Source organism: Gastrolobium bilobum, unplaced genomic scaffold (genome assembly GCF_033153095.1).
Source record: "Gastrolobium bilobum isolate Gb01-03AN ecotype WA unplaced genomic scaffold, APGP_CSIRO_Gbil_v1 utg1530, whole genome shotgun sequence".
NCBI classification, from domain to species: domain Eukaryota; kingdom Viridiplantae; phylum Streptophyta; class Magnoliopsida; order Fabales; family Fabaceae; genus Gastrolobium; species Gastrolobium bilobum.
The window spans coordinates 650,367-677,768 of record NW_026898965.1 but is presented as its reverse complement, the minus strand read 5'-3'; the positions used below and the strand labels follow the sequence as shown (position 1 = coordinate 677,768).

At 36.0% G+C, this 27,402-nt stretch overlaps 3 protein-coding genes across 3 annotated transcripts; 1 reads left to right on the top strand and 2 right to left on the bottom strand.

The window, feature by feature from the left end:
• Window positions 1-12,398: 12,398 nt before the first annotated feature.
• On the top strand, window positions 12,399-14,509 carry LOC133285851 (E3 ubiquitin-protein ligase WAV3-like). Its single transcript, XM_061483149.1, has 2 exons — window positions 12,399-12,674; window positions 12,779-14,509. Exons 1-2 carry the CDS (start codon window positions 12,399-12,401, stop codon window positions 14,507-14,509), a joined length of 2,007 nt encoding a protein of 668 aa, XP_061339133.1.
• Window positions 14,510-16,641: 2,132 nt separating this feature from the next.
• LOC133285883 (glutamyl-tRNA reductase 1, chloroplastic-like) lies at window positions 16,642-19,566 on the bottom strand. The gene is made up of 3 exons (XM_061483191.1): window positions 19,168-19,566; window positions 18,676-18,917; window positions 16,642-18,152 (listed from the first exon to the last, which is right to left on the bottom strand). The coding sequence occupies exons 1-3, from the start codon at window positions 19,427-19,429 to the stop codon at window positions 17,016-17,018; spliced, it is 1,641 nt and encodes a 546-aa protein (XP_061339175.1). The 5' UTR covers window positions 19,430-19,566; the 3' UTR covers window positions 16,642-17,015.
• Window positions 19,567-24,764: 5,198 nt separating this feature from the next.
• On the bottom strand, window positions 24,765-26,882 carry LOC133285878 (uncharacterized). The gene is made up of 3 exons (XM_061483177.1): window positions 26,210-26,882; window positions 25,106-26,168; window positions 24,765-25,053 (listed from the first exon to the last, which is right to left on the bottom strand). Exons 1-3 carry the CDS (start codon window positions 26,880-26,882, stop codon window positions 24,765-24,767), a joined length of 2,025 nt encoding a protein of 674 aa, XP_061339161.1.
• Window positions 26,883-27,402: the final 520 nt, after the last annotated feature.

Here is a 27,402-nt window from a genome sequence, read left to right as displayed (position 1 = left end):
AAACACGTATCAATAAATAATTATAATGTATCAAATTTGTCTCATGCAGAAACCTGTCAACGCCTTAGAAAATCCATGAAAAGCTAATCAATTATACGCGATAAAGAAATTATCATGTAGTTCTTAATTTCCATTTGCTACTAAAATTTAATTTCTTTAGAGGGTTTATATGGAACCTAGTCCTAAAATCTCTGTAAGTTAGGGTCTGCTTGATAACTGTTTTGCAAAACAGTTTTTTGTTTTTTGTTTTTTTTTTTTTAAAAAACTTGTTTGACAAGATTGTTTTTACGCATCTTGTTTTTAAAACCGTTTCTGTTTTGTTGTTTTAGAAACAGAAAAAGCAAAAAAATTCAAGGTTGTTTTCTGCTTTCTTATTTCGTGCGGTGACTTTTTTGTAATTAAAGGGATTCATTAATGGCATTTTGGTAATTAAATTGATTTTTATTTTGTTTTAAATTATTTTGCGGTGACAATTTTGTAAATACGAGGATTCATTAATGACATTTTTGTAAATAACTACATCTTTTTTATAACTTTAAAACTAACCATATTCAAACAAGTTTTATTGTTTTTTTACTCTCAAAATCAGTTTTCAAACTTCATTCTCAAAACAGTTTTTAAAAACAAAAAAACAAAAACATATTCAAACACACCCTTAATCTCATTAAACCTTAGCATAAACTTTGGTAGCTTGATTGATGATGCACAATAGCATATTGTTGAGATAGATAAAATCATTGATATAGCCTCACCCAACAGCTTAAGCTTTTAGGTTGAATTGGTTCTTTACACATGTGCTTTTAATTTGCTTCAAAAATGAGTAGTGATTCTATGAATAAGTTAGACTCTCAATCACTCATAATTGGATTAGATGGATCAAATGCGATGGGCAATTCTTGACTCTGGCTTGTTTGCTGAATATATCCTTGAAAGGTGGTTGGTGTGCACAAAGCAGAGTCATAAAGCCTATTTTTCCATCACCTATAACTATGACCCATGTATTAGAAAATTACTTGAGAATAGAAGTCTCGGGAAATTTCAACACTTGAATCTCCTTGTACCCCACTTCATCCCAATCCCTTTGTTTGAAAATGTAATTGAAGGGCTTATTAAATGAGTTGGAGAACGAATTATGAGAATGAAGGTGCAAAAAGGGGCCTAAAATGGTAGGCAACTTCTCCCTTCGCCTTGGTTTCCTTTCCTTGTACATTGCATGATTGAAGGAAGTTGGAGTGGTTAGCAATGGTAGTTAATGGAGATCATATCAAACTATAATTAATTAATTGACCGACCTTGACTTCCGTTGCGGATTTGAATCTTATAAAGTGGATTGCTTTTGAAAAAATGGGATGATGAATATAGGTAATTGCACTAAGGAACATAAAAATATAGTTATTTTTGGAGAAGAAAGGACCAAAAGAAAATAAAAATAAATAAATTTCTTGATGACAAATTTGATAGACAGAGACCTGATGATGCACTTTATTTGAACTTGATACTTCAACTCAGATAGTGATGGAGGAAACACAACCGTAAGGGATCATGGCTAATTTGTGCAATATGTCTTAAAATCTAGCCAGCTGCCAAAGCAATCCACATACATGACCGACCTCCACTAATTACATTTTTGTTATTGAATTTGTAGCAGTGTCCTACTCCTACTGATTATCAATGAAGCAAGCGGTAGAGTGGTAATATATTCAAAGTTAAAATAATGGAAAGAAGACCTAGTTATATATAAGGGTTAAGTGTGTGTATTTTAAAAGATACAAGTTGTATATTTTTAGTTTTTAAAAGTGTAAAGAACCTTGAGATACACCACTTCAAAAGCAGCTAATTCGAAGGGTGAGAGTGTACAAGGCCTTATAAACTACACATTAATTGCTCATACAACAATGTGGGACTATATATCTCAACACGCCCTCTCGTGTGAGGGGGCGTGTTGAGATATATAGTCCCACATTGGTTGTATGTGCAATTAATGTGGAGTGTATAAGGTCTTGGGCACTCCCACCCTTCGAGCTAACTTTTGGGTGATGTATCCCAAGATTCTTTACAAACACTATGTATTACAAGAAGTGACTGAGTAGAGAAAAAAATTAATTTTTCATATTATAATTATTTACTACCCATAATTTATAGTTTTAAAAACTAAAAAGAATACAACTTATAGCCACAGAGAGGACAAACTTTTTTACCTATATATAAATATATAATTTAATGAGTCTTCTCATCAAAAGTTTTGTTAGGTTAAGGTCTAAACTAATTTTATTAAATCATATTGAGTATGAGGTACCCTGAGCCCATCACAAACAATAAAAAATATTCCATAATCCCCTCCCTCCCTCTATTTCTGTCTCTCCTTCTTCCCTGCCTGCATGTGCGGGACTGGTGAATATTCACTACACAAATAGGTCATTAATAGTAACTCATTTTTTTATAAAAATAAAATTACCAAATTCTAACAGAATATAATTCGAGAAAAAAAACTACTTTTAGTGGCTTATTTTGCTGTTGATCTCAACAAATTCATAAAATCCGTACAGTACAATAATATTGATTTTTATTGAATAAAATTTAAAAAAAAAAGCTTATGGATCATGCCATATAATATACCTGCTATTAATTGATGGGTTTTATTAATATCATATTAAAGGAGATAAGCTATCTTATATCATAGAGACAAATTTGTGGGCTCCACCACCTAAAAAATAAAAAGAAAAGAAAAGAAAAAGATAGCACAGTTATCGAAGGGTGTGTAGGAGAGAAAGTTATCACATATAGTCTAAGAGTAGTTTTTCCCTTAATTGATTATTTAAACTAGGGGAAAAGTGTGTGTTCTTTTAAAGGACACACACTTACATCCTTTTAAGAGGGATAAATGAATAAATTATGGAAAGAGAGTGGATGAAAAAATTTGTAATTCAAAATTTAAAAAAATACACTACATTCATCTAAAAAAACCATCATTTTAAATGACAAACACTAAACCCGGCCTATTTGGTGTAACGTATAAGGCTTGATAGTATAAGCTTATACTATACGTTATGACATTTTCAATTGTTTGGTGTGACCATCGTATAGTATAAGCTTATACAGCTTAATCCCTTAATACATCAAAATGATGTATAACTTAATCCGGCCTAAGGGTGAGGGATAAGGCCTGATAAGATATTAATGTATTAACATCGTTGACCAATGTAATTCTCAAAAATTAATATATTATTTTAATATTATATTAAAATAAAAATTAATCTTTCAATATATTAATTTTTAAAATATTGAATATTGAATGTTTTATTTTTATAAAAATAAATTTATATTTTGATCAATAAATTTTTATAAAAATTAATATCATGACATTTTAAATATTTATATGAAAAAATTAATGGTTATTTTTTATCGTTGTCTATCCCAACATTTTCCTCTCACATTTTTTTTTGGATAAACCTCTCACATTTTATTTTGGATAAACCTCTCACATCTTTTTTTTTTTTTTTTATATACCTCTCACATCTTTTATTATTATTGATTTGTCTATAAATTATTACTATCTTCTCACCTAACCTAATCATTTTCTTTTTTGGATATATTGATATTTAAACTTATAATCTCATACAAATTACTCAAATTTCTTACCACTAGATCAATTATAATATCTAATTTGATTATGTTTAATTAATATATATATATATATATATATGTATATATATATATATGTGGTTATTATGAATTCTGTGCAATAAATTCTTGGCATGTGACCCAATATTGGCAACATCGCAACAACCAGCCCTGGAAGAAAGCATTTCATTTTATAAGAAGTTTACTTATTAAATGCTTAACATACCCAAACGCTTAATATCCAAGGATATTCTTCTTCTCTTTTATTATTATTATTTCTTCAAATCTTATTTCCCATTTTTCACTTTCTAAATGGGATTTATTTTTTAAAATGAATTTTCAAATTTATAAGAAAAGACAAACAAATTAATAATTGAAATTATACATAGATATAGAATAAAGTATACATTTCATGGAATTTATTTCTTTAAATGTTTTTTGACCAATAATTAAGATTGTTGGGCTTTTCTTTCAAAAGTCAACCTTTATTTTACAAAAAAATCAAATCCCTAAATGTGTACTAATGAATGTTACTTCACCAACAATGAAAGTCATTATAATAGTTAGTAAAGTTATTATATTTAATATAAGGGTTTTATTTTTGGCATTTTGTATGAGAAAACAAATCCTTTTTACACACACCATAAAAAGACATGTCACTCATTTTTTGTTTTTTATTAAATAGGTAAGTCCCACACTTGATGTATCTATGACGTGAGATTAGAATTCTCCTACAACATAAGATTTATTTTTCCCTTAATATAATCACTATATTATTAATGTAGTTATCATATTTAATATTATTATAATTTTTTTTTATAATTCAAATTATATAATTTTAAGATTAAAATATGTGTAGTCTTCATTTTATAAGCCTACCAAAAACAATATATAATTTATATTTTTCTTCAGTGCATGTCTCTCTCTCGTGATGGATTGGATGACAATGAATTTTTTTTCTTACAACATCATTTGTACAAACTAATTTCTTTGTTAATTACACATCAATTTTGCTACAATATTTATACTTTTCTTGATTAAAAAAATAAAGTTAGAGAACGTGTGTTTTTCTTATTTTACTATCTAAAATAATAGTTTAAGAATAGCGAAATTTTTTTGATGTGTACACATTATTTATATATAAATTTGAATATATATTTTTATCTTTCTAAATATAACAAGTTACTACTAATATTACTACCAATCAATTAGATCGATTATGTTAATCCAACAGTTATATTTATTTTCATCTTTGTATTGTTATGATTCTCCATATTTAATACTTTATATTTATTTTCACCTTTGTATGATTACGATTTTCCATATTTATTATTTATTTTTTTGTAATGGGGAATTTTTCATATTTATTAAATATGAGAAATCATAACCATACAAAGATAAAAATAAATATAACCGTTGGATCAACATAATCGATCTAACGATGAAATTAATTGGTAATAATAACACTAATTGATTGTTATAATATCCTATTTCATATAACAATTTTTGATTTTTGATTCCCTGTTTTTAAAACTGTACAAACGAGTCCTCTAAAATATATATAGTTTTTTATAAGGTCTTTCTGTTAAATCATCAAAAGTTAACATTATCTACCTACATAGAGTCCTACATGGAAAGTAGACATCCTATGTGAATCTTACAGAGGTTAACATGGGCATTAAATTTAAAAAAAAAAAGGGACTACAACAAAATATAATTATTTTGAAGGAAATAAATACATATTTAATCTGTGACATATTCATTATCAAACTCCACCTCATTGCACCTCAAGCTGGTCCCAGTCCACAAAAAATTCCCTGCTTTTCATCCTTTGTTCAACCCATAATCTACAGTATCATAATCGCTCAAAACATGATCACCACGAGTCAAGGTGTTGGATTTTGGTTTATAGAAAATTGTGTTTAGACTTTAGAGGTGTGGACTTTTTAGACGGAAGAAAATTACGCATAGAGTAAAATTTTTGACTACGTAGTAACGATGAACAAATATCAAATTAAATTTGCATTTATTGCTTGTAAATATTTTAATTTTAGTCCTTTTAAATATATACTTTTTTTTTAGTCTCTTCTTTTTAGTCTAACTTATACGGTAACGTCCATGCTATTCGCTTAAAATATTTTTAGTATAATTTTAACAGAAATATAATAAAAAGATCATATGAGAAATAAAAAAAAATGTACATATAAGTTTAAATAATAAGAAATTAAAAACCAAATGCATCTTTCAGCTCATTATATATTATGGATTTTATTAATCTCATGTTAAAGGAGATAAGTTATCTCATGTCATAGAGATAAATTTGTGGACTCCACCACTTAAAAATTAAAAAGAAAAGAAAAGAAAAAGGTGGCGCAATTTGTTGGGAAATTCGTTCCCTCAAACTCCAATGTCAAGCGGGTCCAGGGGAAGCCCGTGGCGAGGAACCACCACCAATGAGCTAAGGCTACACCAACCGTAGCAAGTGGATCCGACACCATGTCTCAAACCAAAACCTTAAGGCATTGAGTTCATAGGTCCTTTCACTTATATACTCTTCACTTAGCTCATTATCAACCAATGTGGGACTCATCACACTTGAATATCTCAACAATCTCCCCCTCAAGTGTGAAACTCATCATTGGTATACTCCCCCTCAATCGAGTACCCAAAGCGCAAAGTACTCGACCCGCCTCCTTGCCAATCACTAGGCTAGCTCGAGCCCAATCTGACTCTGATACCACTGTTGGGAAATTCGTTTCCTCAAACTCCAATGTCAAGCGGGTCCAGGGGAAGCCCGTGGCGGGAAACCATCATCAATGAGCTAAGGTTACACCAACCGTAGCAAGTGGATCCGACACCATGTCTCAACCCAAAGCCTTAACGTTTTGGGTTGAGACATGGTGTCGGATCCAATTGCTAGCATTAGCTCATTGGTGGTGGCCCCCCGCCACGGGCGTCCCCTGGACCCGCTTGACATTGGAGTTTGAGGGAACGAATTTCCCAACGGTGGATATTCAAGTCAATTATCGAAGGGTGTGTAGGAGAGAAATTTATCACATGTAACATAAGAGTAGTTTTTCCCGTATATTATAAGGGAAAAATATTTGTAATTTTAAATAATATGAAGTTATGTCATTTTAAGAGAAAGATAGATATAAAATAATATTTTTTAATTTAAATTTAAAATTTAAAAAAATCACCTACTTTCTCTTTATAATTTTATTCTTTGTGTCTATCACTTTTTTAAAATGACATAATTTATGTCATTTAAAATAACAATAGTTATATTATAATTCTAATCGCTTTAACTTTGTAGAATTTTTTGTACTAACTGTTGGGAAAACTCGGTTCCCTCAAGCTCGGCTAAGCAGCCTTAGTGCGGAAGTCAATCAACAAGATCCTGATCTCGGATCTCGGCAATACCTCGGCCTGAACTTCACTAGGTCGGGTAGCACAGCGGAAAATCAAAACGAAAACAGGAGAGAGAAGAAGAACACAACCAGATTTAACGTGGGAAAACCTTCTCCAATGAAGAAGTAAAAACCCACGGGACCTAGTCCAGATCAAAGATCCACTATGAAAATAATGGTTACAAATAATCAAATACACCAATGTGGTGATTAACTCAACCTCTCCAACAATGGTGATAATCAAACTACCCTAGAGATGTTTCACTCAAACTCTCTCTAGAGATCTCTCAAATGCAAAGCATAAAGCTTTTGCTCAAACAATCAAATAATTCTCTCAAATTTGTTATCTCAAATCTGACCTAGCTTCCACCCTCAACTAATGAGTATATATAGAGGAGGTGGACATTAGGGTTGGGGTTTTTAGGAAACCCCTCAAATGGGCTTGGGCTTAGCATTGAAGGAGGAAGCCCAACAAATCTCCCCCTCTGACTTCAATGCGTCGGCTTCAGCATCAACCCGGCTCCTTCACAGCAGTCTTCAAATTTTCTTGCTGGAACCGGCTTTGTCATCATGTCGGACCAATTTTGGTCAGTGTGCACCTTGACGAGTTCGAGCTCTCCACCTTCCACCACATCCGGATCCAGTGATACCTCACATCAATATGCTTAGTGCGGGAGTGATAGGTCGAATTCTTCGCAAGATGGATTGCGCTTTGATTGTCACAACCCAGCTCGTACTTGTCTTGATCATGGCCAAGTTCCATGAGGAACTTCTTCATCCACAGCATCTCTTTGCTTGCCTCAGTAGCGGCAATGTACTCAGCCTCAGTTGTAGATAGTGCAACACATTTCTGAAGTCTTGATTGCCAAGAGACAGCTCCTCCGGCAAATCTCATCATGTATCCCGTTGTCGACTTCCTTGAGTCGAAATCTCCCCCTAAATCAGAATCCGAGTAGCCTTGCAACTCGGCTTTGCCTTCTCCAAATCGGAGACAAAAGTCTGTCGTACCTCGGAGGTACTTGAAGATCCACTTCACTGCTTCCCAGTGCTCTTTGCCAGGGTTTGACAAATACCAGCTTATCATTCTTACAACATACGCCAAGTCGGGTCTAGTGCAAACCATTGCATACATCAAGCTTCCGACGGCGGATTGGTACGGGACCTTCATCATCTCATCTTTGTCTTCATCAGATCTCGGACATTGCTTTTGGTTCAGCTTTATGTGTCTGGCTAGGGGGGTGCTCACTATTTTGGCTTTGTCCATGCTGAATCTCTTCAAAATCTTCTCAATATATTTCTCTTGACTCAGCCACAGTAGCTTCTTCTGTCTATCTCGGATAATCTTTATTCTGAGAGTCTGCTTTGCAGGGCCGAGGTCCTTCATTGCAAAGGACGAGCTCAACGCCTTCTTCAGGGCGGCTATCCTCGATTTATCTTTCCCTACAATAAGCATGTCGTCAACATATAACAACAAAATTAGAAAATCTCGGCCTCATACCTCTTCACAAATACGCAGTGGTCGGCATCTGTCTTTTCAAACTTATGATCAGTCATAAATGATTCAAACTTCTTGTACCACTGCCGAGGTGCTTGCTTCAAGCCATAAAGACTCTTCTTCAACCGACATACCAAGTCTTCTTGGTCTGGAGCTTGGAATCCTTCAGGTTGCTCCATATATATTTCTCCTTCTAAGTCACCGTGAAGAAATGCCGTCTTCACGTCCATTTGTTCTACCTCGAGGTCCATTGAAGCCGCCATGGCTAACACGGTTCGGACCGAGGTCATTTTCACCACAGGAGAAAAAATCTCCTCAAAATCAACTCCTTTCTTCTGATTGCAGCCTTTCACCACAATCCGGGCTTTGTATCTCGGCTTTTGCCCGTTCTCTTCATTCTTAATCTTGTAGACCCATTTATTTTTCAAAGCTCGTCTTCCTTTTGGCAATTCAGTCAGCTCATAAGTCTGATTCTCGTGCAGAGACTTCATCTCGTCTTGCATTGCCTTTTCCCATTCTTCTTTCTCTGAGCTCTTCACAGCCTCATCATAACTCTGAGGCTCACCGTCTTCAGCAACAATGGTGTATTCATCAGATGGGTACCTTGTAGAGGGTCTTCTTTCTCGAGTTGGATATCTCGGCTGTTCTTCAGCTTGAGAACCCAGTTCATCATTTTCATCCCGGATCTCATCATCAACTCGAACCTCAATGTCTTGGTCATCTTCAGCTTGTTGCTGGTCATCAATTTCTTCATTCTCTTGATTTTCTCCCCCTGCTTCAGCTCGGACAGGAGGGATGGGTTCTTCATGTCTGAGAGTAACCCGGACTTTGGGCTTCGAGATGTCATGAATGTTCTCATGCTCATGAAAGATCACATCTCGGCTTCTCACGATCTTCTTATTGATGGGATCCCAAAGTCGGAACCCGAACTCGGATTTCGGTGAACCGAGATAGATGCATTCTTTTGTCTTTGCATCAAGTTTGGCCTTTTCATCTTTAGGGATATGCACGAAAGCTCGGCATCCAAAAACTTTCAATTGATTGTAGGCCGCTTTCCGACCTGTCCGGACTTCTTCTGGAATTTCTCCTTCAAGTGGCCGTGATGGTGAGAGGTTGATCAAGTCAACAGCAGTTTTGACGGCTTCTCCCCAGAATGATTTCGGTAACCCGGCATTGGATATCATGCTTCGTACCTTTTCTTCAATTGTTCTGTTCATCCTCTCAGCCAGTCCATTCAACTGTGGAGTCTTGGGGGGCGTCTTCTCAAGTCGAATCCCGGCCGCTTTGCAGTATGCATCAAAAGGGCCGCAATACTCACCACCATTATCAGATCGGACCACCTTCAATTTCTTACCAGTCTCCCTTTCAACCATAGCATAGAATTCTTTAAATGATTGGAGTACCTGGTCTTTAGACTTCAACAAATATACCCACACTTTGCGGGAATGATCATCAATAAATGAAACAAAGTACTGAGCTCCTCCAAGAGATCTTTCCGACATGGAGCAAACATCAGTATGGACGAGGTCAAGAATATACCTGCGTCGTCTAGGTTGATCCGGTCTCACAAAAGAAACCCGGTGCTGCTTTCCAGCTAGGCAGGGCGTGCAACTCTCCAACGCTTGGCCTTTCAACCCAGTCAGTAGTCCCTTTTTTTTCAGGATCTGGAGCCCTTTCTCGCTCATGTGGCCGAGGCGCTTGTGCCATAGCTCCAAGCTAGGTTCATCTCGGACAGAGTTGGCTTCTCCGCCATTGATTTTTCCTTGCATCACGTACAAGGAGCCTTCTTTCTTTCCTCGAGCCACGACCAAGTTTCCCTTGGCCAGCTTCCATCTGACACTACCGAAGTAGTTCACTAACCCAGCATCATCAAGTTTGCCTACCGAGATTAGGTTCAAACGCATGTCAGGAACATGCCTTACATCTTTCAACACAAGTCGGCATCCGACATCCGTGGTTAGAGTTACATCACCGACACCAACAATCTTGCTGGTCACTTGATTTCCTATCTTCACGACTCCAAAATCACCACCTCGATAAGAGGAGAAAAAACCTTTGTGTGGAGTAAAGTGGAAGGAGGCACCAGAGTCAACAATCCAGGTGCAGTCATCATAAGCTACATTCAAATAGTTATCCTCACCAAGGAGAAATATCTCGGCATCAGGGTTTGCAGCCACCGCAGTGGTGCTCTTGTCTTCCCTCTTCTTGGGAACAATCTGATCCGGCTTCACAGAGCCGTTCTTCTCATCATTCTGCAGGGTCCAGCAGTCTGGCTTCTTGTGGCCTGTCTTTCCACAGTAAAAGCACTTCAACTCGTATTTTGGCTTTGACCGACCTCTGGACTTTCCTCTTCTATCTCGATCTCGACCGCGGCTTTTACTTCTACCCCGGGAGTCAGATTTCCCTTTGTTCTCAGCAACGTTGGCCTCAGACGTACTCGAAGTACCTCGTTCTCTTCTCCTGGATTCTTCGCCCAGAAGGCTGTCTGTCACGACATCCATCTTCAATTTTCCATCTGGAGTCGAGTTATTCAGGGTCACCACCAGAGTATCCGAGCTTTCTGGCAGCGAGCTTAATAGCAGCAATGCCTGCAATTCTTCATCAATTTTCATATCAGCCTTTGACAACTGATTCACAATACCTTTGTAGGTGTTCAGGTGTTCAATCATGCTCATGTCGTCCTTGTATTCAAGCTTAACAAGTCGGCGAACTAGGTGTGCTTTGTTCCTGGGAGTCTTCTTCTTAATCATGGACTCTAATTTCGTCCACAACTCATACGCGTTCGTGAATTCGGACACGTGCTTAAAGAGGCTTTTATCAATATATTTCCTGATCGTGGCTACCGCCTTCCGACTCAGGATCTCCCACTCCTTATCAGTTTTGCCTGCCGGTCTCTCATCAAGGATAATGGGCTCATGCAGATCTTTGCAGTAGAGATGATCTTCCATCATCGGTCTCCAATATGTGAAATTGTCTGCGGTCAACTTGAACATATCTCCATCATGAGTTATGCCACTGGTCTCCATCTCGTCTCCCTCAGAACCCGTCGAACTCGGGCTCTGATACCACTGTTGGGAAAACTCGGTTCCCTCAAGCTCGGCTAAGCAGCCTTAGTGCGGAAGTCAATCAACAAGATCCTGATCTCGGATCTCGGCAATACCTCAGCCTGAACTTCACCAGGTCGGGTAGCGCAACGGAAAATCAAAATGAAAACAGGAGAGAGAGAAGAAGAACACAACCAGATTTAACGTGGGAAAACCTTCTCCAATGAAAAAGTAAAAACCCACGGAACCTAGTCCAGATCAAAGATCCACTATGAAAATAATGGTTACAAATAATCAAATACACAAATGTGGTGGTTAACTCAACCTCTCCAACAATGGTGATAATCAAACTACCCTAGAGATGTTTCACTCAAACTCTCTCTAGAGATCTCTCAAATGCAAAGCATAAAGCTTTTGCTCAAACAATCAAATAATTCTCTCAAATTTGTTCTCTCAAATCTGACCTAACCTCCACCCTCAACTAATGAGTATATATACAGGAGATGGACATTAGGGTTGAGGTTTTTAGAAAACCCCTCAAATGGACTTGGGCTTAGCATTGAAGGAGGAACCCCAACACTAACTATCGTTCCATCCTATGTTATATCTCTTTTCCTATCTTCTTTGCTTTCTTTTGTCCTTTGTGGCCCCTTCATACTGATCCAAACAAACATAAAATCTATTTTTTTTCCCCAATCTTCTTCCTCTGAGGATAACATAAATATCTAAAGCTATAGGAAGGGGATAAAAGCGAAGAAACGTTTTGGTACTTGTAAAAAATAGCCAAGCCAAACTGTTCTCACGTTTTGCATTGGATCTCTGAAAATTATGGGCACCGGATGGAGAAGAGCCTTTTGCACTCGCGACCCACAATCCACAATACATAACCAACACAGAAGCCAAAGTCCCCCTCCAACCTGTGTCAGTCTGGGTTTTCTTTCCAGCACTAGCAACCCTTCGACACCACCACTGCACCATCAACAATCAGCAACCGCAAATGACAACCCCAGATTTCAAAGCAAAAGCACACCAAACTCAAATCCAACCTCTCCTCGCTCCCCTAATCTCAAACTCTCTCTCTTCAAGAATAGCTTCAAATTCAGAGTAAGATTTTCATATTCCACTCACTCATCCTCGTATAATAGAAAATTCGAAACCTCTTCTTTATTTATTTATTTATTTATATTTTTTTGGTTTTTGTGTAACAGAGTAGTTGCGGAATATGTTTGAATAGCGTGAAGACAGGACAGGGCACCGCCATTTACACTGCAGAATGCGCTCACGCTTTTCATTTTCCCTGCATCGCTTCCCATGTACACACCCACGGTATCCTCGTTTGCCCTATCTGCAACGCTACCTGGAACGACGTACCACTCCTCCAACAAAACGACGACATCGTCGTTAACACCATCCAAACTCAAATCAACCACCAACAACAGCCGAGCCATTCAGATTCGGTCAGGTCCTACGACGACGACGAGCCTCTCCTTTCTCCTTTCACAGTCTCTGGCCAAATCGTTCCCATTCCGGAAGCAGACGAAAACGGCGAAGAAGAAGACGAAAACGACGACGCAGGCGAGTTCCAGGGCTTTTTCGTCAATCCAAAACCTCCATCATCGTTACAAATAAACGACGGTGATTCAAGGAGCGTTCGGGTGAAGTTGATGCCAGAGTGTGCTGTTATATCAGTCTCTCGGAGCCACGAGACTTATGCTTTGGTTTTAAGAGTGAAGGCTCCGCCGCCTTCGCCGATGTCGCAGCGGGCGCCGATGGATCTCGTGACGGTGCTTGACATTGGAGGCAACATGACCGGTGCGAAGCTTCACATGCTGAAGAGCGCGATGCGCTTGGTTATCTCCTCTCTCGGCTCGGCTGATCGGCTCGCCATTGTGGCTTTCTCGGCTACATCCAAACGGCTGCTACCTTTGCGGCGAATGACGGCTCAGGGCCAGCGTGTGGCTCGGCGCGTTGTCGACCGCATCGTCTCTGGCCATGGAAACAGCGAGGGTGAAAGTGAAGCTCTGAGGAAAGCCACGAAGGTTCTCGAAGACCGGAGGGAGAGAAACCCGGTCGCTAACGTCATGATCCTATCAGACGGTCACGATGGGAAGGTGCAAACCGGTAACAACACCATTCAACGGAAATGCCTCAGCCACGTGTCTTCTACCCGGTTCGCAATTATTGATATTCCGGTTCATTCGTTTGGGTTCGAGATCCCGGTTCATTCGTCTGGAATATTAAGTGCGGTTGTGCAGGACTTGAAAATTCAGTTTGGCTTTTCGGCGCCGGCTGAAATCAGCGCTGTCTACACGTGCGGCCCAAGGCCCACGGCGCTGAGCACGTGCACGGCTGGGCTCGGCGATTTGTACGCTGAGGAAGAGAGGGAGTTGTTGGTGGAGTTCAAAGTGCCCACGTCAGCATTGGGGAGCCACCACGTGATGACGGTGCGGTGCCTATATAACGATCCTGCGAGTAATGAGGTAGTGTACGGTAGGAAACATGCGCTTCCGGTGTCGCCGCCGCGGAAGAGTGCGGCGCATTCTGTTGGCAGAGTCGAGAGGCTGAGAAACGTGTTCATAACGAGCCGAGCCATAGCTGAGTCTCGGAGACTCGCGGTGCACAGCGAGTTTTCAAGTGCTCATCATTTGCTTGCTTCGGCTAGAGATGTTCTGGTGCGGTCTAGCTCGGCTTCGGCTCAGGAATATTTGCGCGGCTTAGAAGCTGAGCTTATGGAGCTACATTGGCGGAAGCAGCAACAACAAACGATTTTGATGCAACGGAGGAGAGGGAGGGAGTTGAGTTTGGTGGATGAGAATGGTGAAGCGCTGACGCCGACGTCGGCTTGGAGAGCAGCTGAGAAGCTGGCTAAGATAGCCATGATGAAGAAGTCGATGAATAAAGTCAGCGATTTGCACGGCTTCGAAAACGCTAGGTTTTAATAATGTTTAATTGTTTTTCACTTAAAAAAAAAGAAAGAAAAATGTTGGTTTAAGAGAAAATATCAAAATGAAAAAAATAAAATAAAAAATGTTGTAGCATAGTTAGAGAAATGGATCATTATTAGGTGATGGGGCTTGGGAATGGAATGGGGACAAGTCAGGGGCAGACGGTCCTTTCTGCGCAGGAAGATTACTATGGAGAAAAAGTGTCATGTGTTATACAGTATAATCAATAATGGGGAATGTGCATACCCCAACCTAAAAAACGCAAAAATTGATTGGATGATTGCTGGGGGACTTGTCCTTTTGTCCTGTGCTTTTGAATTTTAATTAATCCCTGTTGAGGATCAGAATTTAGACCAAAGATACACTAAAACACTCAAATTAGCACAGATAAAATTGCTGGCATGTAACGCATGTTTGATGCTGGGTATGGAGATTTTACTGTATGAATGACAAAGTTGTAAATGCTGCGATAAAATCACTTTTTTCTATCCCTCCCCTTTTTAGTTTTTAGCTTTTGTGGAATGAACATCTTGTCTAATGGTTTGTGGGGTTAATGATTATGATTTCGACTAAGAACGAGGGTAAAATTCTTAAAGTGATCTTTTGGATAAATCATATGGCAGAGGACAGGATATAAGATAGAGTGGGTTGGACGAATAATGATAAACAAATGATTACATTGCACAATAATTGGATACCTTTACAATGTTGTATTGCAACCCCTTTACCTTAACCATTTACGATAAAAATATAATGCAATTATTACAGACACACCACCTTTTGCTAGCTTTCTCTATAGTAATGGTGGAAAAAAAGAGGGTCTCTATATTGGGGAAACAAAATTCGCTTACAGCAATCTATGGCAGGTGCATGGACTAGTATTAGTTTAATATGCTAAACTAATTTTCTTTTATCGAAAATCTCGATTTTTAAAAATATAATGAAAACAGTTTATGATAATGTCCGAAAATTAAAAATTTAGAAAAATTTAATTTTTCGAAAATCCTGAAAAATACCAAATATCAAATGTCACCTAAAGAATTATCCGATCGACATGGGCATGAAAGAGAAGTATTCTTTCTATTCGGTTTGCATATTACTTTATATGTTTTCCTCGAGTTTCATCAAGAAAAGCAATTGAATAATACCATCTTTGATCATTGTGAGTGGGAGCACCTAATGATTAAATGGTCCTGACCATATTAAATTTTCTCCTACCTCAAATGTGGAAGCCGCAAACTCACTCACAAATCACAAGCTTTAGATAGATATGATCAAAGCTAGAGGGGGTTCATAAATGAGATGCTTGATTGCTCGTATTTCATGACAATTCAATTCGTCTTATTCGAACAGCCTGTGTCAGTTAGCTTAGTTTCCAGCTTTTGACAACTAATTTTTACCTACTTCCTGGGCATGTAAGTACGCATTGGCAAAATATAGTCTTCGATAATAAATGGAGAAAAGTTAGTTAGCAACAAGAGGGATCTTATCGAGAGATGTGGAACCCAGCAAGTGTCTCGTGCGTTCAATGCATCGTTATCTGCTTTCGTCTTCCTGGCATATAAGAACCTGATCTTTACAATACACCATTACACTTTTTTCTTTGCAAAAAATAAATAAAAAAAGGAAAAATACGTTTCTTAGTGCTTAATAATGCCATATTGATTTAAAAACCAAGTTCATTGTATTAAAAATTGTAATTATTAATATGAATAGTGGAGAGCACTGCTTCTGAATTTTTGTTGTGGGAGTTTAACGATTCAGACAAATGAAGATGAGTAAATAACAATTAACAACATTCCTGACACTGACACTGTGGAATAAACATTTTAGGCATATTTGTTGTGGTAAAACCGTAAGTTTTATAAGGCTCACCTTCTTAATTCCTCGCTGAATGTGAACTAATGCTAACTTTTCAGCAATAGTACGAAACAAGAAGACACACCGAGAATTTGCGTTTACAATCTAGAGAAACATCAAAATTCGACCAACCAGAGCTGTGAAAAAAAGGAGCATAAAGAAAGACAACCAAAACTAATCTCGGCTAAGTACAGAAGCTCAGTAAATTAAACAATTAACATTCCCGGTACAGGGGATAAATTTAGGCATAGATTATTGGGAAATGTTACTTTTCAGCAGCAGGAAAGAAAAGTTATCTGTTGCAGTCACATGATACGATTCCGTATCCTGAAAAACACGTGTTAGCTGAAGATAACTTCTCTCAAGCAACGCAACAAGAGATTAATAGAACCCTATATTATTTGAGATAAATACAAATGTCGCCGTAACTCTCTATTTTGTATAATACAAACTACAAACCCAAATGGCTATGGAAGAACATGGTGTAAATACATGACCTCAAAGCCCAAACGAGAGTTGGGCCAAGTAGACACTGAGAAACAAAAACCAATTGAAGCTCCCTCAGGAATAGAGAAGATTACATGATTCCGAATCCCTCAGGAAAAATAAATGAGTGTAATCAATGAGATTGGTGTCAGTGTCAAATCTCACCATGGTTTTGCTCCACCTTGGCTCTAATCTTCTGCTCCAAAACAAATATTTCAGTCTCAAGGCTGAACATTCTATTCAAAGCATGCATGTTCTCAAGGGTCTCATCTAGAGTCCTGCTATCACTCCCATCACACCTCAAGTGTTGCATTGGACCATGAAGCAACTTATTCACTATACCCCTGCTAAGATCATCCACAGCTCTTCTTGTCTTCTTTGGGATATCATCACCCATCTTACCTAGGCATTTCTCAAGCTCAGCAACCCTCACTCTTTCAGCATAAGCCCTCAATTTCTTAATGGTAGGAACTGTTTCCAGCGAGTCCCTCCAAGCCTCAAATTGTTTTGATTCTTCACCAATGATTGCTTGAGCTTCCATAGCTTTTCTTAGCCTATCCTCTTTATTAGCAGCTACAACCTCTTTAAGGTCATCAACATTGTAAACTCTCACGGACTCAATATCTGAGACACATGAACCCACATTCCTAGGAACAGATATATCAATGAAAAGTCGATGTCCACCATCTTCATGACTCGCTGGAGGAAGGTCCTTAACATGATCTTTCAAGAACAAAGGGTTTTCTGATGCTGTGCTGGTGAAAACCACATCTGCTTCACCAACACAGGTAAGCATTTCTGAAAGTGGTTTGTAAATTATCTCAATTTCCTTTAGTTCTTCACGGATTGCTGCCACTCTCTCCTCAGTTCTATTGACAACAACCATCTTTGTACAACCTTTTGCTACCAAATGTTTGATCACAAGCTTTCCCATCTTGCCAGCTCCAATAACCAACATCCTGGCAGTGTTTTGTGAGGCTTCAGGTAGCTTCATCAAGGCCAATTCAACAGCAGCTGAGCTTACAGAAACAGCCCCAGCAGCGATGTTAGTCTCAGTTCTAACCCTCTTTCCAACAGTAATTGCATGCTTGAATAGGCCACTAATGTTTCTCCCAAAGCCATTAACTCCTTGTCCAACTTTGACAACTTGCTTGACCTGGGCAAGGATTTGACCTTCTCCCAATACAAGAGAGTCAAGACCTGCAGATACTTCAAAAAGGTGCTGTGTCGCATCTTTGTTGTAAAGCAAAAATTGATGCTGGCAAAGCTCTGAAACAGGGATCCCACTTGTCTGCAAAGTACAGAACAGGAATGTCCAATATCTATTAATTAACATCAATATAAACTTGTAATGCAACCCATTCAACCCAACAACATAAATTTAAGCTTGTAAATGACGTTTACATTAATAATTTTATATTAGACTCCTCTAACACACCCCATCACACAAGAGTTCATTGAACTTGAAGGGTGAATAATGCATGAATCCACTTATTTGGGCTAAAAATTTCTACGGTTAAATATTTGTTAGAAGAGTGGCGGCAGTAAGAATCAAAGTTGTGACCATTGGTTACAAGCTCTTATAGCATATAATGCAACCAATTCAACCACACAACTTAAGCTAGTAAGTGATGTTTGCATTAATGAAGGATGAACAACTTAAGAAAAAATAAATAATAAATAACTCCATCCTAAGACAAATGCACAATATATTTCACACTCCATTAAGTCTTCTTTTATTTCACTTCTAGGTCCAATATCTATTGATGCACAAGAAAAAACCATCTACGAGATAAATTTGAGAATAGACTTACTTTTGACATCCATTCGGTGACTTCTTTGACACCACGGTGCTGGGAGAGAGCAACAACATATATCTCCATTCGGTTGCAGGTGCTCAGAACAGCTGCTTCTTCAATATGATTCAAACTACAAAGCTCCCCAATGGCTCTAGGCCATTCTGCTTCTGGTATGGCAAGTTTTTCACGCATTTCCACAGGCGTTGTATGCACGCTTAGTCCAATAACCACAATGCTGGCCCTTTCCTTTGTATACCCTGTTCAAGTTCAATTTTATAAATCATTTAAAACCAATTTAATTCTATAAACTAATTAAAAATTGCATCTTCCACATAATTAGCCAACTCTTATTTTCTTTCTTTCATTCTTCTTCTTTTTGGGCAATAAAATAACCCTGTCTTTCTTAGTTCCTATATGTTTCACATGGTGTTGATTATTTCATTCAAAAATAAAAAAATAATTATGGTTAAACATTAAAAAAAAAAAAACATTAAGAAGAGGACTAACTATCTGCTGCAGAAGTCTTGAGCTGCTCGAGAGCAGAGACACTGGTAGCATTATTACTGGGATCAACAATGATATTGGAAGCAGAAGAAGCCTCGCACCGAATTGTCCCTCTCTGACTCTGAACGAGGGTCCTTTTGTTTTTGCCAAAAATGGTAGCATTGGAGGGCCTTGAAGACAACACTGACGATGATGATGAAGAGGAACAACATTTGAGCAACAAAGCCTCCAACTTTACGCATGAGAAACTGGTTGAAAGGGCCATTGTTGATCCCACAAGAGAGAAATGTATTGGGTAGCTGTTGAAATTGAAGGAAATGGAATCTCAGGTGAGAGGATGTTAGGTAGAGTTAGTTGATGCCAAAAGGCAAAAACCTCTTTTTCTTTGTTTGGTTTTGGTTTTGGTTTGGGCCTTTGTGGAAATGAAACAAGAGATGTGGTAGAAGGAAAAGGGTTTGGACAGATATGAGAGTGTGATTTCTGTGAGTTCTGATTGGGTAGTGAAGCACCCGTTTTATCCACACTCCTTCCCAATATCAGCATCTCACCCTCTCTTTGGTTTATTCCCTTCTCTATTATTTTATTTGATCGTAGTTTTTGTCTTTACACAAAGGGTAAGAAAGTTAAAGTGTTAAAAAAAAAAAAAAAAAACTCAATAAACAATTTAGAAGTGATTCAAGCTTTGAAAATTGTGAATTAATGTGATACAGACAATATCTTTGACGTGGACATGAAAGGTTAATCTGAAAATTACGTTTTACAACTTACAAGTATTCAATTTGCGGAAAATTAACAATATTTAAACCTTGCGCGGCGTTTATGGTTAATGATGTGATCGTTCACATCAGCATGCATGAGATTTTAAAAGTGCATAGGAATATCAAAAATCATTTGGAAAATCTGAGAGATTGGTATTGAGAGAAAAAGATAAGGTGAAAAGAGATGGGGCGTGGTAGATATGTGGTAGAGATTGGTTTCTAGGATTTCAAGGTTTGTGTTTGCCACATCTTTCATTAGAAAGTCGTGGACTACAGCCGAACTTACATTTCAGGATTGCACTTCAGATTTTATATTTGGATTTTAGTGTTTGTTATTTTAAATGACATAATTATTATGTCATTTTAGGAGAGAGATAGACACAAGAAATGAAAATCATAGAAAAAAAAGTGGATGATTTTTTTTAATTTAAATTTTAAATAAAAAATATTATTTTGTGTCTATCGCTCTTAAAATGACATAATTTTATGTCATTTAAAATGTGTTTCCCTTTATATTTACCTATATATATGAAATTATAATTAATAATTAAAAAATAACAAAATAAATTAATAAGCCATTAGGAGAAGTGGAGTGACGAGGAACTTAGATGATTTGCGTAGGGATATAAATTGAAATTTAAGGGTCATTATTGTATAAAAAAAGGGAGTTATTAATTTCATCATTTATTAGATAGTATATATATATATATATGATGAGATAAATATGTGGGGTCCACACTTTAAAATAAAGGAAAAAGAAATGGAAAAAGCTGGCACAAAATTCGATGGGTGTATAGCATGAGATAGCTATCTCCAACGAAATGAGAAAAATATTTCCCATAAAAAAATTAATAATTTCATCATTTATTAGATACATATATATATATATATATATATATATATATATATATATATAATTTTAATAAAAAAATTAATCTTAGACTTTTTTTTTACAAAATAAATAAATAAATCTCACTTTAACTGAACAAAATCTAAGATTTTCAGTAGGCTTTGTGTCATTTACATTTGTTGCTGCAGTAAAAACTTTATACTGCCTTTTCAGTAGCTTCAACAAGTAATTTTATTATCAATTCTTAAAGGGCACATACACAATATATTTTCATTTGATTCAACTATGAATCCCTTTGAATATGCATTATTACGAAGACTAACTTCTGAAGGCAAAAGCAAAAAACGGGGCAGAAAGTAATCGTATGATTTTTTCAAGAATGGTGGGAGATATTAATAAAATTGACGAAAAAGAAAAAGAAAATAGATGTTGAAATTATAATTTAAATTTTTAGAAGAAAACATGAGAAGAATAAAATTTTCTTCAATCTATTAAAATAAAGAGTAAATCTATCATCTCTTGTATTTTGTGTGTATTTCTCATGTATTATCTATATGATGAAAACATACACCCTACACGCATTTATAAAAAATACTATAATTAACCTAAAAATATTCTTTAACCTAACAAATTTCTTAATTAAACTGTTATTTTATAAAGGTTCGTTTTTTCTGCAGTTACTGCAGATAAATTATCTGCAGTAAGTCCAAAACGACGTCAAAATCATTGTATTTTTGTAATTTTAATTTTTTTCAAGGTTATTATAGTTTTTATAATTATAATTTTCTAATATTTCAATCCCAAAACAACGTCATTTTGGAAGTAAATGCAGATAACTTATCTGTATTAACTGCAGAAATATTTTTCTGATTTTATAATTATATAATTTTTTTTTGACAAAAATGTCATTCCAAATACAAACAAGTTGTTTAAAAAATATAGAAATTGGCGTTTTAAAAATATAAGAGCATTAAATTAAGGGTTTTATTAATCTTAATGTTAAAGGAGATAAATTATCTCATGTCATAGAGATAAACTTGTGGGCTCCACCACCTGAAAAAAAGGTAGCACAGTTATCGAAGGGTGTGTAGGAGATAAATTTACCACATGTAATATAAGAGTAGTTTTTTCCTTAAATGAATCATCTAATATTAATTTTCACTATGAAATTAATCTTTAAAATGATAACAAATTGGCTATTGAAGTACAAAATTAATAACATCGACTATCATTTAATGACTAGTTTAGCTTGGTTGATAAATGTTAGACAAATGTGTTGTTGCATAAATTTTTGGAGGACCAAAAATGGATGATTATTCTTTTAAAAGCGTTAACCTGACGCTTGCAATAGCGCTATCTATGCCTAACATCTGTATATACTATATAGTATGGACAGTATTGCGTTTGACCTCGGCGTACACAAAATTTTCCAAGTTGCTTATCAATAAAAATAATTAAAAAAAAAATGCCTAGTTGCATTTTTTTTTTCCTCCTTCAATCTCATGGTGCGAGTATTTATTTTTGTGCTTTACATAAGGAAATCATATGCCTGAACGGCTGAACATATATGTCTTGCTGAGGACCTGACAAATGCTTTGCGTTTCTCAACTTTGCTTCAAACATTATCAACAACAACATTCAAAATTATGATTTATATTGAGGATGCTTTAGCTCGAATCAACATTCCTTCCGTTGTGTGCATACCATGGGAGCGTCCCAAAATAATTGTTCAACTTGCAGCCTACATCTTCTCGAAACATGATGATTCTTCACCACATGTTACGTTTTGGGATCCGGAAAATAAAAATCGTTTATTTTGTTGCATGAAGCTAACTACTTTCCAATTATACTATAGAGTTAATTGAGGGATTACCTTTTTTTTATCTAATATATGTTAAAATTAAAAAGCGCTGAGCTTCTTCAAAGTAATATTGAAATTGGTTCACTTTGTTTAATTCTAGGCTACATTATTTCAAAAATTAATATCTCCCACATGCTATCTTTGGAAATAATTTAAATAATTTTATTTTTTATCCACTCCACACTCCGAATTAAGGGCTTCACAATTTTTTTACCAGTTATTTTTTATAATCGTGCAGCATTTTTTTTTTTTTTTTGATAAATAGGAGTCTCACATAAAATATGTTTATAGTATGAGAAAATTTCCTTCTATTGTATGAAAAAATTAAAACCCTATATTTGGATGTTATAAAGAGCAATAAGAAAAACAAAATATTTATGGAAAAATTATTTATTCTTTTAAAGAAGCTAAAATTATGTTTTTTTTTTGTATGAACCTAAAGTTTTGTCCTTTTAAACTAAACTACATCGTTTCACTTGTAATTCCTTCTTGTTGCTTTTAATTTCTTTGTTATCACTTTCTCAGTTTTTATAAATAAATTTGTTCAATTGCAACCTTACCGTTTAGCTTAGGAAGAAAAACTCATGCATTTTCTCTTCATGCAACAAAAATCCATTAATGAATTTCACTTCTGCTTTTGATTTTAATTTCGATTTGTAGTGTTTCGAAATGGATTTCTCTAATTTGCATTTGGGTATCAGTTGCTCAGATTTGCTGGAGAACAAGGAGTTCATCGAGATTGGAATTTGGAATAGGTGTTTGTTTGATTAGGGCACAATTCTTCTTGATCTGAAAACATAGTGATATGAATGGGCTCCCTAGTCTAGAAGTGGAGGGTGAAGAAAAGGACCAAGAGGATGTTGATATGGGCTGGGAAGAGCATGCTATGGGTCATCAAGTAAGCCCAAAGACCAGATGGTATAGAAGGGAAAAAATGAGGCCTAAGTGGATGAATGACTTTGTGGTGCAGTGAATTGAGTCACAGATGAAGGGATGCGTTTCTTTGAGTCTGTTCGCTGATGTATGTGTGGTGTAGCTGAATTCTGTTATTAGATTCTACTGCTCCTTGCGCGACCTTTCTGTTATGTAGCGGCTAGGTATTTTCTGTTATAAATTCAGACTTCTTTTTAATAAAAAGATGAAGTATATACTTATAATTTATTTTCGTTTACAATCTTTTACAATTATATCTTAACAGTTGATTTTCGTTAATCAATGGTTATCATTTATTACGAAATAATAATTAATTAATGAGTTTGATTTGCAAAAATAATAATTGTTAATTGACGAAAATCAACGACTAAGATATAATTGTAAGAAATTGTAAAAATAAATAAATAAGTCATAAGTATAACTTTCTTCTAATAAAAATAGAGAAATTATTCAGAAACCTTTGGGTTAAAAAGAGGAAGTCTTCTCTCGAAGAAAGACAATTTCTCTTGTATCACATAGGCAATGGAATAAAATCGAAAATGGAAGCAAAAAGGTGTTTGCTTTGGTGAAACCCAAGAGAAATTGCAGAGAAGGAAACACCATGAATCGATGTACCCACCTGGCAGTGGTGGACTCAAGGAAGTTGTGTTTATGTTCACACACTTAGTGATGGGGGTTTAGGGCCAACGCCCCCAGAATTTATTTTTTTTCGTAAAGAAAGTTTAAATCAACTTTTATATATAAGGTTATGAACTCGCTAAGAATCTAGTTGCTTCCATAACAAGCTGCAGGCAATAGTTTGACCAATTATTTACCCCTCTCCTCCCCCCAAATTTTTTTTTTACCAATCCTCCAAAATAAATATGAGCATATACTCCAGTACATTCATACATCATCGTTCTATTTATAATGATGAATAAAAAAGTCAACACTACCTATACAGAAGGCAAGCAAAATCACAGTGAATGCCCTCATCTCTAGAGATTAACTCACTTGAGAATGTCAAACCTGACATCAATCCTCTATTTTTAAGTCAGAATAAGGCACAGAAGCTGAAAGCAAATCCCAAATAAAAAAAAAAGTCACACAGAAAGTAGGACAAGACTCATTATATATCAACAAGAAGAGAAAATAAAACTTCAACTTAACATAAAAAAATAGTAATCAAGAGTCAACTAACCTATAGCATATAAAACGATTACAAAACCATTCTTCGTTTTTTCATTCTTTGAAAATATTGCATTATATCTTCATCATCAATCTTATCAAATATATCACGTTCAACATAAGTTAGCATGCATGCGTTAAACCAATCATCACTTATCCGATTACGCAACTTATCCTTAACAAAAGTCATTGCAGAAAAAACTCGCTTAACACTAGCAATTGCTATCGGTAGAATGAGTGCCAACTTTATCAACAAATAGACTAATGGATAAACAATATCCTTTATCTTCTCAACCAACTTCAAAGCAAGGTCAGAAATTCTTATCAAATTTACAAAATCAGAATTAGCTCTTACATGAACAATAAAATTACTGAGACTTGAAGAAAAAAAAAGGAATATCTGCAAGCTCATTAAACTCCATAGGATAAAATCTAGCAAACTCAATCAACTTTTCTTTGTTAAAATTAGCAAAGGAATCACGAGGATCAAGACAACTCAAACACTCAAGCAACTTGGTATTGACATTATCAAATCGATCACCTAACTCTTGAACCTGAGTATCTATCACTCTATTAAATAACTCCACCTTAAAGTAGTGCATGAACGTGAATGATTCCAATCTTCGTCTTGATCTCCCTTTAGGACAATAAACATCCTCAATATTTGGAATGTCAATATCATATTTATTTGCAAAAATGCTCGTTTCTTGAAGCAATTCATCAAAACCATTATCTCTCACCTCTTGTAAGCGAGATTTGACTACCCTCACTAAACCAATTGCATTTAAAAGGTCTTGATCTTTTCTTTGTAGTGCTTGTGAAAACTCATAAGAAATTCCCAAGATAAGTTGCATAAGATGCAACAAGAATGCACACTCAAAATCCTCCATGGCATACAAAATGCAACCTGCATCAGTTCTTGCAGCATCATTCTTAGGCTCGTCTTTAATAATTTTCATCAACAAAATTATTGGACAAAATAATGAGATAACACTTGTAACTGTACCAAAATGGGAACCCCAACTAGTGTCTCCAGGTCGCTTTAAGGTTGTCTCTTGATTTAAACCTTTTCCAGTTGGTATTTCACCACGAGCAATTCTTTCAACTATTTGCTTGTATTGATTCATTTGAAGAATTTCCTTCCGCTTGCATGAATCCCCCACAATGGTAGCCATCTTTTGAAGCATGTCAAAAAATTCTTGAATCTTTTTGTGATGTTTTGCAACCTTCACAAGTGCCAATTGTAACTGATGAGCAAAACAATGAATGTAGAATGCAGATTCGTTGTCTGCCAAAATCAAACTCTTAAGCCCTTTGAATTCATCCCGCATATTACTAGCACCATCATATCCTTGATCGCGACATTTAGACAAACTTAAACCAAGTTTAGAAAATAGCCCATCAATCGCTGCTTTTAGTGATTGTGCAGTAGTATCTGAAACATGAATTATGCCAATAAAACATTCAACAATGGACCTTTTTTGTTTACATACCGAAGAACAATTGCCATTTGTTCTTTAATTGCAATATCACGAGCTTCATCAACTAGCAAGGAAAAGTAATCATTGCCGAGATCACTAATTATTGCTTTAATAGTCAAATCAGCACAAGCTTGAGCAAGATCTTTCTGAATTTTTGGTGAAGTCAATTTGTGATTATCGGGGGCATTTTGCAAGACCACATGACTCATCTCTTTATTTGGCTTAGTATAAAACTTTAGAGTTTCAAGAAATAAACCTAGTTGATTTGAACTTTCAGATTCATCATGTCCCCGAAAAGGCTGACCATTTTGTAATAGGTATCTAGCACAATCTAAAGAAGCTTTCAGCCAAATATGATAATCAATTCTTTGTTGTTCAGAAATATTTGAAAAGGCAATATCAATATGTTGCTTTTGCTTCATCAAATCTTGACAAGCTTGATAACATTTATTGTTAACCCTCCTATGATCTCCAACATGAACTTTGATTCTATCCTTCTTCTGCCAATTTTTGAACCCCACACCGACAAATGCTTCCTGCGTCGAACCACTACCTCCAACCTCTATATCAAATAGATAACAATACAAGCAAAAACAAGCATGTGTTGATACACTATACTCCAACCAAGAACCAAATTCTTCATACCACTTAGGATTGAATCTCCGCATTTTTTCATACATTTCCACTTGAGGGAATGGTTTAAGAATTGGATGAGTTGGCCCCTTGAGCAAATAAGCTCTCCGAATATCCTCTCTCTCTCTATAGGATTTGATGTCATTGAATAAATTGAAGGTCTTTTTCCCGGATCCGCTTCAAGATTTTCTATATTAACATTTTGTCTCTGAGGTTGATAGGATTCTTGAACAATTGGAACTGAAATACAATTTGAAACTTGTGCACTTTGAGATTCGGGTTCTGTATTTGTGGGTTTTAGACGTTTGAAATAAGATTGTATCCCTAACAAATCATAATTTATACTTAAATCAATTATACTCATTATATTATAACAAATAAATAAATATAGAAAGTTACCTTTCATTGAGACTTGTTGAATTACTACGAACCCACAATTGTTTGTGCTCTCAAATCTCAATGTTCAACATCATGATCCAATTTATCCTACATTACCATGAAACAAAAATCAATTACAGAATCAACAGAGAACTGGTACTTAAATTCTTAAAATAG